At 28.3% G+C, this 13,620-nt stretch overlaps 5 protein-coding genes, 1 long non-coding RNA gene and 1 other non-coding gene across 8 annotated transcripts; 2 read left to right on the top strand and 5 right to left on the bottom strand.

Annotated features, from left to right (window-relative positions):
* Positions 1 to 1,803: 1,803 nt before the first annotated feature.
* LOC139096723 (uncharacterized) lies at positions 1,804 to 3,657 on the bottom strand. The gene is made up of 3 exons (XR_011544996.1): positions 3,575 to 3,657; positions 2,879 to 3,511; positions 1,804 to 2,070 (listed from the first exon to the last, which is right to left on the bottom strand). It is a non-coding gene; the product is annotated as an uncharacterized lncRNA (long non-coding RNA).
* Positions 3,658 to 4,452: 795 nt separating this feature from the next.
* On the bottom strand, positions 4,453 to 6,610 carry LOC139096690 (vanin-like protein 2). The gene is made up of 4 exons (XM_070648423.1): positions 6,514 to 6,610; positions 6,225 to 6,444; positions 6,073 to 6,170; positions 4,453 to 5,975 (listed from the first exon to the last, which is right to left on the bottom strand). Exons 1-4 carry the CDS (start codon positions 6,562 to 6,564, stop codon positions 4,566 to 4,568), a joined length of 1,779 nt encoding a protein of 592 aa, XP_070504524.1. The 5' UTR covers positions 6,565 to 6,610; the 3' UTR covers positions 4,453 to 4,565.
* Positions 6,611 to 6,843: 233 nt separating this feature from the next.
* On the bottom strand, positions 6,844 to 10,919 carry RhoGAP5A (Rho GTPase activating protein at 5A). The gene is made up of 3 exons (XM_070648424.1): positions 10,768 to 10,919; positions 7,430 to 8,678; positions 6,844 to 7,365 (listed from the first exon to the last, which is right to left on the bottom strand). The coding sequence occupies exons 1-3, from the start codon at positions 10,808 to 10,810 to the stop codon at positions 7,194 to 7,196; spliced, it is 1,464 nt and encodes a 487-aa protein (XP_070504525.1). The 5' UTR covers positions 10,811 to 10,919; the 3' UTR covers positions 6,844 to 7,193.
* Positions 8,803 to 10,386, bottom strand: LOC139096692 (UDP-xylose and UDP-N-acetylglucosamine transporter-like). 2 transcript variants are annotated; one of them, XM_070648425.1, is made up of 3 exons: positions 10,212 to 10,386; positions 9,923 to 10,100; positions 8,803 to 9,861 (listed from the first exon to the last, which is right to left on the bottom strand). In XM_070648425.1, exons 2-3 carry the CDS (start codon positions 10,003 to 10,005, stop codon positions 8,910 to 8,912), a joined length of 1,035 nt encoding a protein of 344 aa, XP_070504526.1. In that variant the 5' UTR covers positions 10,006 to 10,100; positions 10,212 to 10,386; the 3' UTR covers positions 8,803 to 8,909. The 2 variants fall into 2 exon arrangements, with proteins under 2 accessions (XP_070504526.1, XP_070504528.1); XM_070648427.1 differs by having other exon boundaries at positions 9,923 to 10,111; positions 10,216 to 10,386.
* A 375-nt stretch (positions 10,920 to 11,294) lies between the features above and the next one.
* Positions 11,295 to 12,241, top strand: RpLP2 (ribosomal protein LP2). Its single transcript, XM_070648389.1, has 3 exons — positions 11,295 to 11,417; positions 11,592 to 11,931; positions 12,119 to 12,241. The coding sequence occupies exon 2, from the start codon at positions 11,592 to 11,594 to the stop codon at positions 11,925 to 11,927; it is 336 nt and encodes a 111-aa protein (XP_070504490.1). The 5' UTR covers positions 11,295 to 11,417; the 3' UTR covers positions 11,928 to 11,931; positions 12,119 to 12,241.
* On the top strand, positions 11,969 to 12,044 carry LOC139096733 (small nucleolar RNA Me28S-Am982). Its single transcript, XR_011544998.1, has one exon. It is a non-coding gene; the product is annotated as a small nucleolar RNA Me28S-Am982 (small nucleolar RNA).
* On the bottom strand, positions 12,232 to 13,420 carry LOC139096664 (uncharacterized). Its single transcript, XM_070648388.1, has 2 exons — positions 13,089 to 13,420; positions 12,232 to 13,025 (listed from the first exon to the last, which is right to left on the bottom strand). Exons 1-2 carry the CDS (start codon positions 13,410 to 13,412, stop codon positions 12,279 to 12,281), a joined length of 1,071 nt encoding a protein of 356 aa, XP_070504489.1. The 5' UTR covers positions 13,413 to 13,420; the 3' UTR covers positions 12,232 to 12,278.
* Between the last annotated feature and the right edge of the window lie 200 nt (positions 13,421 to 13,620).

The following is a 13,620-nucleotide window of genomic DNA, read 5'->3' as shown; positions in this document are numbered from 1 at the left end:
CTGAACACATCTTAATATGTCAAATCATCATTAACACGTTAGTTCGGGTTTGAATGAAAAAAGCAAAAATTTTTTAGAAAACGATTCTTTAATCTGCGAAATGAAGATGACAAAAACAATGTGATGAAGCCTTAAAACATGATTGCAGAATATTTCATACCAAAATCAACTCTAAGATTTTGCGTTCAAAGTTTTTTAGTAAAGAATAATTCAAAAATTGGATTGCGAATTGTAAAATTTATTTCTTGTTCAAAAAATATTTGAATCCAGTTTGGGGCCGTTCACATATTACGTTACGCAAAAAAACGAATTTCTAGACCCCTCCCCTCCCCCTCCCCCCTCGTTACAAAATGTCCATGAAAAATTTTTTTTTAGTTTAGGCTGTCACAAAATCCTAGACCCACCTCTCCCCTAAAAAGCGAACGTAATTAGTGAACGGCTCCTTTTTAATTTTGAAAAATCAATTATCCAAAAATCAGCCATGGTCTGAGTCTTAATACACCAAAAATTTGCTTCAATTCTTCCTTGTTGAGAACATCATTGTTTGCTTCCATAAATTCGGGAATAGTTTCATCAAGAGGTGCTCCAAAAGTCTGGGCAATAATCATCAAACAAATCACAAAAATCTAAAATAAAGAAAAAATTTAATCTGCTTAAAATTAATTTTTTTAATATATATAGCCTACAAAAATTTTCATTTTCTAAACGATAACGTTGCGCAAAGAAAAAAAATCACAAACTGATGAAGTTCACAAAGATTGTTAGAATTTGTGCACAAGTAGGGTGACCATTTAATTTTCAAAAAATATCGGGACACTTTTCGCAAAAATCTAGACATTTTTAAGTTTGGCAATATAGATGTCTTTATGAACTTTTTTGAGACTTCTTACTATGAATTCATTCATACTTCGTTTATGATTTATACAACTTTTTCAGATTTTTTCGAGTTGTTTAAAAATCAGGATATTTAAGTGCTTTAACCAGACGACAGCATGGAAGAAAAGAAGATTAGCGTGTGCGCAAAAAAAGCAGATGGTCGCCCTATATATATGTGATTTGTTCTAAAAATTAACAAAATAATTCTCTAATGACACTTTCAAATAAGAATTACGGACTGACTTAAATTAATTGCACACGTCGAGAAAAATGATGTAAAGTAGGTATAAAACAACAATTATCATATTTTAAGACAGAAGCAAATATCATAAAAATTAAATTATATATGGTCTCTCCTTAAGAAATTACAAGTTGTCTATTCACATTTGAACTTGTTTAGGCGGTTTGTTAAATGCTTTTATTGGTTCTCTAATTGCATGCTTGTAAATCTTGCTACAATCGAGTTGAATTTATTTTAACATGTATACTCTTGATGAAAAAGTAATATTGTAGCATTTGTGAATAACAAAGTGGTAATTTGAGATTTGTTTTGATTAAACCCATTCCAAAAAAAAAAAATAAAAATCTCAGATCAATGTTTGTTTTTACACAAACTTTGAAAATTTCGAGTTCTATATACATGCGAGAACCTTGGTCTATATGTCGAGCTTAAATATACATTGTGTGAATATACATATCCGGAGTTGGTTTCTATCCAATATACTGGTTCTATCGCCGGCTTCCGCCTGCCAATTGCCAATACCAAATGCAATGCTGTCTCTATCAACAGCTTCCTTCCAGGAGATTTTCGGTCTACCTCGAGCTCTCTTACCATCCACAAAGTCTGATTTAAAGACTGTTTACTTTGACTCTTTTTATAAAAAATTTCCATACATTGAAGACACTAAATTAAAAGAATAAATAAAGTAGAGTCAAAAAATAATTTTTTATTCATAATTCATGTTCCTTATTTTTATTTCATAAGTTGATTTCATTTTTTATGAAATTGATTTGAATCAAATTTTATCCAAGCAAAAACAATGGTATAGAGAGCAACTTAAGAAGAATGAAATTTTGCGTTTGTCCATCATTATTAGCAACATCGTTATTTCCAACTGTTTCAGCCACAGTTTCATCACTAGGTGCAGGAGCTGACATCACTACGGATATTAGAATGATGCAAATTACAAAACTCTACAAAAAGACAAAAAATTATTACTTTTTTTTCGTTCAGTTTAATAAAAAGCATTATCGTTTTAAATCTTCAATATTTTAAATCATATTTTATGCCAAGTACAAAATCTAATATCAACGATAACAACTTGCTACCGACAAATGCGATAAAAATAAACATCCCAATTTCCTTAATAATTTGCACTTTATCTTATAAAAAAGTAATTAGTTTAATTTTGGAACGTACTAAAATTTTCATTTTGGATCACCTTCTTGAATTACAAATTAAGACTGAAACTCTTCAATAAATACAAGCTTTTATATAAGAAATCTCAGGACCACAATTATTACGGGTTTTTTAGGCTATATTCCAAATTATTTAGTTTGCAGGAATTTGCATTTTGCAATAAAAAAACAAAATAAGTTTGATTTTGGTCATGTGAAATTGTCAAGTCATTTGAAGATTATAAAATATTTATTATTTTATTTTATATCTGTTTTTTCCAAACCCAATGAGGGTTTGTTAATAAATATCAGTGGCATAACAATAAAATTTCTATTATTATAAAAATTTATGCAAATCTTTGAACTAAGTTCTAAAAATTAATATTGAATTATTACAAAATTATTTAAATTTCAATTGACATGATTTGAAAAAAAAAAAATATTACAAAATAACTTCAAGAAATTATCTCTCAGAACCCAACAGCTTGTTAGGCAAAAATGTTTCAAATATTTTTCCATTGTTAAAAATTGATCTTTTTTTTGTTAATAATTGATCTTTTTTTTTGATTTTTTAAACTTCACAAGAATTTTGCTTCAAACTTACTAGAATTTTCATTATATCGATTAATCACTTTATTAGTTTTTGACAAAATGTGAATTCAGACTGAAACTAATTTGAGGAGCGCCACTATTTATATATTGGCATTTATGACCCGAAAACAAATCTAGAACCAGAATTGCCAAAACTTTCCATTTTAGAAAAAAAATTTTTGAGTAGATCACCACTGAATAGGTCAAAATATCTTAAATGCCATTCTATTTGCATGAAATGTATCCGAACCTCAAATTTGTTATTTTTTGTAACCTATTGGCATCAAAAAATTTGATTTGCTCATAATTGAATCAACATTTTATATAATCAGTTTACTACAATAATTTTTAAACGTTTGTTAAATTGAAAACTAAACTATCAAACGAAAAATTCAAAAAGTCAAATGTGAACTAAATAATCTATTTCATTGTTTTTGGTCTATCAATGAAACCACTTTTTTATTGGTATTTTAGTCTTAAAAATTCATCCAAGAAACAGCAATGGTTTAAGTTTTAGTAAAAAAAGAATTTGCTTCATATCTTCCTTGTTGAGGACAACATCGTTTCCTTCCATAGTTTGAGAAATAGTCTCATCAAACGGTGCACCAAAAGTCAGAGAAACAAGCAGGAAACAAATAAAAAAAGCCTAAATTAAAGAAAAATCAAAATTGGTTCTAAGATACACATTTTTTTTTAATTTTAAACCTACGAATACTTTCATTTTCTATGTAATATCGTTACGCAATGAAGAATAATCACAAACTGGCAAAATTGACAAAAATTGTTAGAATTTATATATGTAAGATTTGTTCTAAACTTAACAAAAGAATCCTTTCATAAAATTTTCAAATCAGAATTTTAGACTAACTAAAAATAATTTCACACATCGAGAATAAATTATAATATTTTATGATATAGCCAAATATCATAAAAATCAAATTAGATGATGTCTCTCTTAGAGCGTAGCAAAAAATATTATTTTGATATATGTAAAATTTCAATAACATAACTTTAATTTAACAAAAGAGAATCCATCTCCTTTTGATAAATTAAAAGTAAAATAATATCAGATTTTGATTTTTCCATTTTTGGGCTTTTCAATTTAAAAATTTAAAATAAATAATTTATTGGTGCTAATGAAAATTCTTCTGAATATCCAATGAATGAAAACAGATTTTGTTTCCGCAAATTAGAATGATTTATTTTGGATAAACGGGGATAAACCAAAAAAAATTCTTCTTATTAAATACTATAATTCTACGATTCTGAATGTCAAACAAAATATATTTGCATATAACGGGAAATGACATACAACTTATTTTTAAAAAATCAATATAGATTTTTTTGATTTTTGCAATTTATCCCAAACATTTTATTATTCTTTTTGTTGTAAAATTTAACAGTTTAGCTAGAAAAATATTGCTATAAATTTGTCACCAGAAGTTCAACATTTTCAAATATAGGAAATTTCAGATAAAGCAACAGCTCATTATGAGGATTGCACATAGCCAGTATTTGAATAGTTTTCAATTAAAAATTGAATTTGATTTATTGACAATTTAAATTTCATTGGAATAAAATACCTAATTAAGCTATATAATTTTATGAAATTTTTATTTAACTCTTAAATAAGCCATAAATATTTAAAGCGTCAAATCAATTTTACTTCCGATCGATTTAACGTCTTGGTTTATTATTTTTCAAGAAGTATTCATTTCACTTTTTCTCCTCATAATAATTAAAGGATGCTCGTACGGATGCTGAAGTCTTCTATAAACTAGAATAGCTGCGATTATAGAAAGAATAACCATTAATCCAGCATAGATTGTAAGTTTCCATCCAATATTATTGTCGTCAATATCAATATAGTTTTGAAATTTTTTAGTTTCTAAATTTTTATTAAGTTTTAAATCGTCAAAATTTTCAGACTCTATGATAGGTAATGAGTTTTTTGGTTCTGATTTTGTCACAATCTTTTCATCCAAAGAGAAATTTCTCCCATAAATACCAAATGTCAATATATTACTCAAATTTTTGCTTGCCTCAATTTTAAATGCATGCTGATTAATTTCAGTAAATCGAAAGCTGTCTATATTTAATGGAAGTATCGAAAAATCAAGTGAAGTTGGCATAATTAGGCAATCATCCTTGCCAATATTAGACACTGTCATAGTGATGCTTATTGAATGAAATACTGTTGATGGAACAAGCTTTCTGCTGTCTTTTAACTTATATCCACATGTTTTTAAATCATCATTTAAACACGGTATGATTGAGCAATACATTTCACCTGCATTTACAATATTCGCTAAATTACGTTTTCCACTAAAAACTGCAAATTTGTAAGTATATCCAATACTTTCGCTATCATTTAAAGATATATCAGTAAAGTTAAGAACAAATTTACATTCAACTTCTCCATTTTTCAAATGAAAATTATCTTGTAAAGGATATATATTTTGTGGAGTAAATGACCATGTTTTCAATCTGTCCATTTCAATTGGCGTGTATGGCTTAATTGTTGGATTATCAGGAATTATCGAATCGTCATTAAGATCTTTTGGGATTTTCGCCACAATGATTTTTGTTTCATCTCGATATGATATAATTGAATCTGCAGGTCCATATTTTCCAATGAAAATTCCACTTCCTGTTTTTGAGTTTGAAGGAAAATTAGCTCCTGATGATAATAGGACAATATTATTTCGGTATGCATAGTTTTGTTGAAGTTGAACACTTGTTAAAAATGGAACTTCTGAATACCACATAGAAGGGTAAATAATATGAGAGATATTTGATAAAACTAGGTCATATGCTGGGAACTTGAAAAGAATATCAAAGCAAATGAAATGACCGAATGTTACTCCAAAATCTGTTTCAAATGTTGGCAAATTCACATCTTCAGGCACACTCATGTCTGGCTCAATAAATAAATTGAACTTTCTATATCTTGAAACAATACAACCCGATCTATCGAAAACGATATTTGTATTGTAAAGAGAAAAATTGTTTGCATTCGATGTACTTTCATTACATTCCTCGATTTCAACTATGTTTACTAAAACGTATATACTGACATTTCCTACAGCGTCTGACAATTCATTAAGAATCTATTTTTCAAATTGAGAAATATGAAAGCATTATAAAGCAACAGAGAGTATGTATTTATGTTTATATATATTCTTTTTTAAAAAAAAAATGTCTTACTGTATTTGACGAGTAATCACAATTGTATTCATACTCATTATCTGATGTTTCCTGTGGCAATGGAATTGCAAATTTTTTCAAATCATCTCCCAATAGACCTGCAAATGACTAGTTAATTAAAATTATAAAATGTCGACTAATTAAAATTTTACCGTGATAGTTCAATGTTGCCTCCGGAAAGACAAGAATATCGACATTATACTCCTTCGCAATATAAATCCATTTTATGTATTCCTTTAAATTTACATCAACTATCTGCTCTGCACTTGAAAATCTATTACCCGGAGAATTAAATTCTAATACGGCTGCAGTATAATAGTTTTCAGAAGCATTCAAAATATTTTCTGAAACATTATTATCCGAAAGTGATACCTAATAAATCGTTTATCATTAATCTTAATGATTATCGAAAATTGTAAAAAAAAAAAACAATGTACTCACTAGAAAATTCGCAAAAAAGATTAAGCTTTTTAATATTAAAATCTTCATCATTGTAAATTTATAACGATTTTTAGAGTTTTTTATATCTGTTCGTCTTAGAGCTTAAAACTAAACTGAAATGATAACAAGTCTGAAAATAAAAATAGAGAATTGAGACGAAATTTTGCTTTCTCGAGTACTCAATTGTAGCATGTGTAAATCCCAATTTAAAATCGTCATTAAAGTAATTTTCGCAAATTTAAATTTATGCATACAGTTTTATGATAAGAATAAGTTTTTGAAGGTCAATTTTGATATATAAACATCATTTTCTTAATTTATTATTGTTACACATATAAAATATTCATTGTTACACAGTAAGATTATTATCAGATTAAAAGGTCGATAAGTTTACAATTGGATGCAAATTGGTATTAAAAGTTACCAAAATATTATTTTATGAAGATTAGGTAGTTGCATGGAATTAATAGTGGTTATCTTAAACTATCCATGAATCAATTAAAAAAATAAAGCGGAGTACGGATTTGTTCGATTAGTATGAACAATTAAGAATCTATTTTACTTCTTTCATATGAATTTTATCACAAGTGTACGATAGACAATAAAAACATCAATTTCTCATAAAATTTCGAAATTATGAATTAACTTTGTATAAATTTTAAGCCTAAAATTGACTGTTTTCATTTTCCTTGCATAAAAATAGTCTGACAGTGTTTGATCATATTTGTAAGTATAAAGATTTCCTGCGACATATCAGTCAATTGATGTGGTGGAGTTGCAATAAGAGTAGGTGCAAAAACTGTTGCTAAATTATGTTCAGTCATTTTATTAACTGCTTGATGTGAGGCCACTCTGTAATTGATAGTTTTAATTATTAAAGTTACTATTAAAATCTATTAAAATTATGTCAAATTACTTATTTAAATGTGTTATGATGTATTTTAAGCAGTTCAAATGTGCTGTTGGAAGAGTTTTTATTGCATCTCTCAATTTTTGCACAATTTCCGTTTCAGATTTTTCCTTGGTTGCCGTAATAAAGACAGGATAAGCTTGAAATGTAATCAATGGAATAGGCAAAAGTCGAAGGTAAAGCTTTAAAGTACCGGTTATGACATTAATGTTATATGATGATTCAGACATATCCGTTTTTTCTCCTTCCTTATCAAGAGCCAATTTCAATGTTTCAATTTCATCAGCAAATCCTGATATTCTATAAATTCCTTCTTGTTGTAATCCACGCTTCTCAACTTCCTGAACACACTTTGTGATGACAAATGGGATGTGACTTTTATGCGCTTGAACAATTGTGGTCAAATCTATTCCAAATATTCCACGAATCTTTTTTAAATCAGGAACGCATTTAGCTGGTACTAATTCTGAACACTTTTTATGTGCAACAAACCCACAGTCATCGCATCTTACTCCTTGAGCCGTAAATCCCCATAAAAAATTTCCGCAAAACTCACAAAAATTTATTCCTTTAAAATTATTGATGACAAATCGATGCATTTTTTCATAAATCATTGGGAGCGGCTCATTTTCTTGTTCTTCGATTTGTGACATAAAATTAAAATTATTATTATTCATCGCAGAAGTTGATGTTTCGACAACATCAGGCATTAAAAGAGGCTGATTTTCATCGCTTAAATTCGAACTACTGTTATTAGTGTTGCAATTATTATCAATAATCTCTTGTACTTTTAAAGATCTTCTCAATTCGTTTGAAATTGCACGGAGTTTTCGTCTATTCAGAGTCATATAAGGAGATTGCTGAAATGAGTTCTTCGTCTGGACTAACATTTGTTGAATTATAGGTGCAGCATGCTTCTGTAAATAGAAATTGACCAGACCATCCGCTACTAAATCTTCAATCGTCTCAAATCTTTTGAAATCTTCTTTCAAAAAATGTCCATAATTCGGATTATAATAAATTTTATAATGTTTGGTTTTTCCATCAAACCGCAATGATAGTGTATAAAAGTCTTTGCTTCCTGGTGATTTTCTGACCAAAAATTCCCCATCGTCACGTAATTCAAAAATCTCTTCAGTCTTTTTGTGGTTTATCTCACCATGATATTCAAGACCGTAAAAATTAGGACGCTCAGAAATTGATGACGAGCAAAGAACAGGTTTGGGTTTTGGTGCTGCTAGCTGAAGTTGAAGCACTATAATAATATTGAAGCATATTAAATAAGAAAGATAAAAATAAAGGTAAACATTTAAATGCGTAAATACCATTAAAGATTATCATGATTTAGTGTGCAAAAATTGAAGATGACATTGAAAATATCATGTTTTGAAAACCAATTTAAATTTTTATTTAATTATTAATTTTTGACAAAAGAACTAAAAAAACAAAAGTATTCAAGGAAACATAATATGTAACCATGAATAAATTAGTCTGCCTTCTTCGATTTAACTTTTTTAGGTGGTTCCGTTTGTGATATGGATTTAGTCATGGATGATTGAATTCTAGGCACAATTTCAGTAAATATTATTGTTCCTATAAAAACTAATAATGTTCCTACCCAGTGATGGAAAGTAAAAGGATTTCTAAAGTAGACTATGGAAAACAAAAGAGATACGAATTTTCTTAATGTAACAACAAGCGTGACAGTTAAACTAGTACATTCGGTTGTAAGTACGTAAACAGAACTTATGCATAAATACTGTGTAAGGACATTTGCTATTAAATACACCCATAAAATTGGAATATCTAAGCCAACAACTGGAATTGTATAGGGTTCGGAATTAGTAGCGATAACGGTATGCTCCCAGATATTCTTATACAAAATAAAAAATCCTGGCAAAGGCATTAGATGTGTATAGAATAAAGCTTCATCGGGATATTTTCCATATCGTTTATAAAGTACTTCCTGATAAATTCCCATTCGTGCCGAAAGGAACAATGCTACAGTCAATAGAGTTATTCCCAAGGTCCACCAAAAGAAAACACTGAAATTGCTTTTATCAGCGTTTGGATTTGTTTGAGTACTTTCGACACTTGAGCCAGAGACAATTGTACATGTTACTATTCCTGCTGTTATCATAAATACAGATAAGTATTTTGAAAAATCATATTGCTTCCTGAGAATTATTATTCCCATAATCATATTTGCAATGAGGGATCCAGCTCTAAAAATCATATGAAGTGGCATCGGTATATTAAAATCGAATGCATAGTTGTTGCAGACACTTGTAATGAAAAACATCACTACTAAAAATCCATAGTCTTTGAGTCCTATTCTTGGTTTGACAGTTCCAAATTTTGATGTAAATATGAAGCCATGAATTGCAATAAATAAAAATTGCAAAAAAGTAATCAAATTGCCACTGCCTGGATCAGCTCTAAAGTAAAAAGCATTTTATTACAATTAAATAAGATAACTAACAATAATATTTTACTCACTTAACAAGCAATTCCAAAAAAACTACATTTGAACAACATCCTGCAAAAACTCCGAAAATTGCAAACCCAGCTTTTGCATTCATTATGACTATTAGTTTCAAGATGAGTATATACAATTAGCTTTTTTCAAGCGCTGACCTTGAGCAGTTTTGATTTAAAATCTTAAATTTTAAAGCACCTAAAAAGTAAAAATTGATCTTTGAACTTATTAAATTGACCAAATAGAAGAATTATTTTTACTAACTACACAATCTTAATCAACCTATTCAATAAGACTAACTATACTTACGCAAGCAGTGAAAATCTGATAAATAATTACAGGATCCGATAAAAAAACTTCTGTTTTTGGAATTTCTGTCTAAATCATGTTGATCATCTATTCAGCAACAATTTGTCCCACTAAATTAATCACTTTGTTCCTTCACTTTATGTAATAAACTTTTACGACTTATTACTAATCAATAAATTTATTCATATCAATACATTAAGAAACAATTTTTTGTTTTCATTAATTAACTAAAGTATTAAAGTCTTTCAGTTCCTTCAGCCAAAAATGCGCTTTAATTTCCACACACAAAAAAACACTTAAAAACGTTTTTTAACTGATTTCAAATCATAAATGATGTCACAAATTGTAATTCCTTCTTAGCAGCTATTAAAACTATACATCTAATTAACTAAATTCAACTATCAAGTTTTTGTTGTAAAACGATGTAAAACTCCAATTAACTAATTCTAGCTTTGATAAACTTTGGAATATTTCCAAAATTTCCGAGAATTTAAAGAATCAACAATTTATAAATAAACTGAATCAACAAAATAATATTTCTTAAATTTCTACTTACAATCAACTTTCCAGATCTTTTCGAAAGGTGAAGACGGATTCATTGCTTAATAAATTTTATATTCATACATAAATATCCATTGTAAATAACACTAATTTACTTAAAATTTAAAAAAATTAAAAAAAGTATATTTGAAGAAAACAAAAAAATAACTTTCGTTAAAATAAAGTATACAAAAGTATCGTTAAATTTTTTTAAAAACATAATAGTTTGCGCAAGCACAAAGCGCATAATTTATTTAATAAATTTAAATTATATTTTCCAACAATTATTTCAGATTTAAAACTACTTGAGAGTAAGATCCGTGAAAAAAATTAAGTTTTTATAATATTTTAGATTTACAGCATAATAATAATATTGATATGTTAATTAATTTTTCTCTGAAATAAATTAACATTTTAAAATGAAATTTTATTAAATAAAAGCGTGTAATGATTAAACTGGAGTAAAAAAAATTTTGAAAATAAAATGGACAGTCAGCCAAAAATTAAGAAATATGTATTTCATTATTTAAAAAAAAGCTAAAAAAATTTCCTGATACATTTTGTAGGTTTTTTCGTTCTTTCTTTTTGCGACATCAAGCGAATCACACATAGATTATCATTTTTTGGTAATTGTCAACGTTTCGTGTCAAATAAACAGACTTAAATGTAAGTTAATTAACATTAAAGGCACACATATCATAATTCAAATGAAGTACATTGAGAATTTTAATTTAATTAATGAAAAAATGATTGTTAAAATTTTCAATTGTTTTTTAAGGTTAAGTGTATAAAAATAAAACTCATGTTCTAATAATTTTTACCTCGTTTTGTTTATTCTAGATGCGTTACGTTAGCGCTTACCTCTTAGCAGTTTTGGGTGGAAATGCCACACCATCAAATGCAGATCTCCAAAAGATCTTGTCATCCGTCGGTATTGAAGTTGATGATGAACGTCTCAACAAAGTCATTAATGAACTTAAAGGCAAGAGTATTGAAGAATTGATTGCTCAAGGACGTGAGAAACTCAGTTCAATGCCTTCAGGTGGCGGAGCTGCCGTTGCAAGCGCACCATCCTCAGGTGCTCCTGCTGCTGCTGAAGAGAAGAAGGAAGAAAAGAAAAAGGAGTCTGAATCAGAAGCATCTGATGACGATATGGGCTTCGGTCTTTTCGATTAAACTGGTATGTATTACATATTAACTGTTATTAATTATATTGCTTTTTATGATGAATCAAATTATCACCATCTTTCGAATGAAAAATCCGTGATTTTATATAATTTCCGACTGATTAAACATATCAACAAGATCATAATCATTTTATAAATTGTGTAAGATTCTAATCAAAGTCTATTTCCTTCTTTTTACAGATAAGATGGCATTTTTCATCCAACTCAGACGCATTACTGTGTGTAAGGGATATATCTGTTAAGTACAACTTTGTAAGAAAGTTTTAATAAAAAAAATACTGAAACACACATGATTCCACCAAATTTAAAAACGACTTTTTATTAAAATACTTCGGACAAATTATTTCTTTCTATAATCATCATCTTCAACTATAAAGTCACTATCAGGTATTGGATCGGTATATTCATCAAATTGCTCGTTTGACTGATCATCTTTAAAAAAGTTTCTGTGCTTTTTCCTTTCAGGAGTAAATTTCTTCTCAACATTCTTACTTTCCAGATATTTTACAAAATTTTCCCTCATTTCTGCTTCCTTTGTAAGCCTTTCAATTTCATCTATTGCTGACTGCTTACTAACTGTTACATCCATTTGAGATGACTCAGTTTTGCCACTATTTTCATACATACTCCATGCTTGCATTGACTTGCTCAAGCTCACATTAATTTTATTCATAATTTTAGCGTGATCTAAACCAAATGTATCATGTCTCATTTGCGGAAGTTCCTCTATTATTCCATCATCAACATGATCGAGATCTCTAATTTTTTCTTTAAGATGATCGGGTAGTTTCATTTCTAGTTTATACTCATTTTTTAAGAAAAGTGTAGCATCTGTTGGTATAAAATCTTCACCAAAGTCTGCATGCTTCAATATTGCATCAATTTCAGCAGATTTCATGTGACTCCGATCTTTGACAAAATTGATTTGTGGAACTTCTCCCATCAATCTAAGAACTGATAATTCATGCCTTAGTGGTCCAGCAACTGATTTTAAAATTCTCTCAATTTCACCGTCATTTTCCATATTCGTTGCTATCCAGTAAATATTCATTTTTTTGAAATCATCAGCTACTTTCACAGTCGATATCTACAAAATTAATGCATAATCAAATAATTTGTAAAAATCATAGATATGCATTTTGAAACTTACTTGTAATCCATAGCCGTATAATTTTTCAGCAAACATTCCTGTGGCCATTAAATCAGTGACATTTTTCATAAACAATTTATTCAAAATTGTCACTCTTCTATTAGCTTCTTTTCCTTGTTTCAATGTGCTACTTAATTTTGAAGCACTCTCCATTTTTGGCATATTCTCATTATACACCCATCTCCTTCTTCCCTTTTCACGTCCAGCCATTATCTTTTTCATCACTTTTATCTGCTTTATGCTTGTTTGGCTTAGACATTGTGCTGTTGTGCTTATATTTCTAATTGTTATTAAGCGAAATATATTAATTTGTGTAAGCAACATATTTTGTAAGACACTGTGTATTATGAATCAAAGGGATAGTAACATTTATTTTTAAAAAAAATTAGCTGCTAACATAATAATGTTTTTATTTGTTAGAATTAAATCTTTTGAAAAAGATTGACTGTTTTTAAATATAACTTAATGTTTAATTGTATTTTTCATTCATAAAAACAATGAATATTAATAAAATTTAGTGAATTTTTGATTT

This window comes from Chironomus tepperi, unplaced genomic scaffold, assembly GCF_022539635.2.
Source record: "Chironomus tepperi strain 1889 unplaced genomic scaffold, CSIRO-AGI_Ctep_v1 contig_398, whole genome shotgun sequence".
Classification (NCBI taxonomy): Eukaryota; Metazoa; Arthropoda; class Insecta; order Diptera; family Chironomidae; genus Chironomus; species Chironomus tepperi.
Note: the sequence above shows the minus strand (reverse complement) of the source record. Positions and strands in the feature narration are given on the sequence as shown.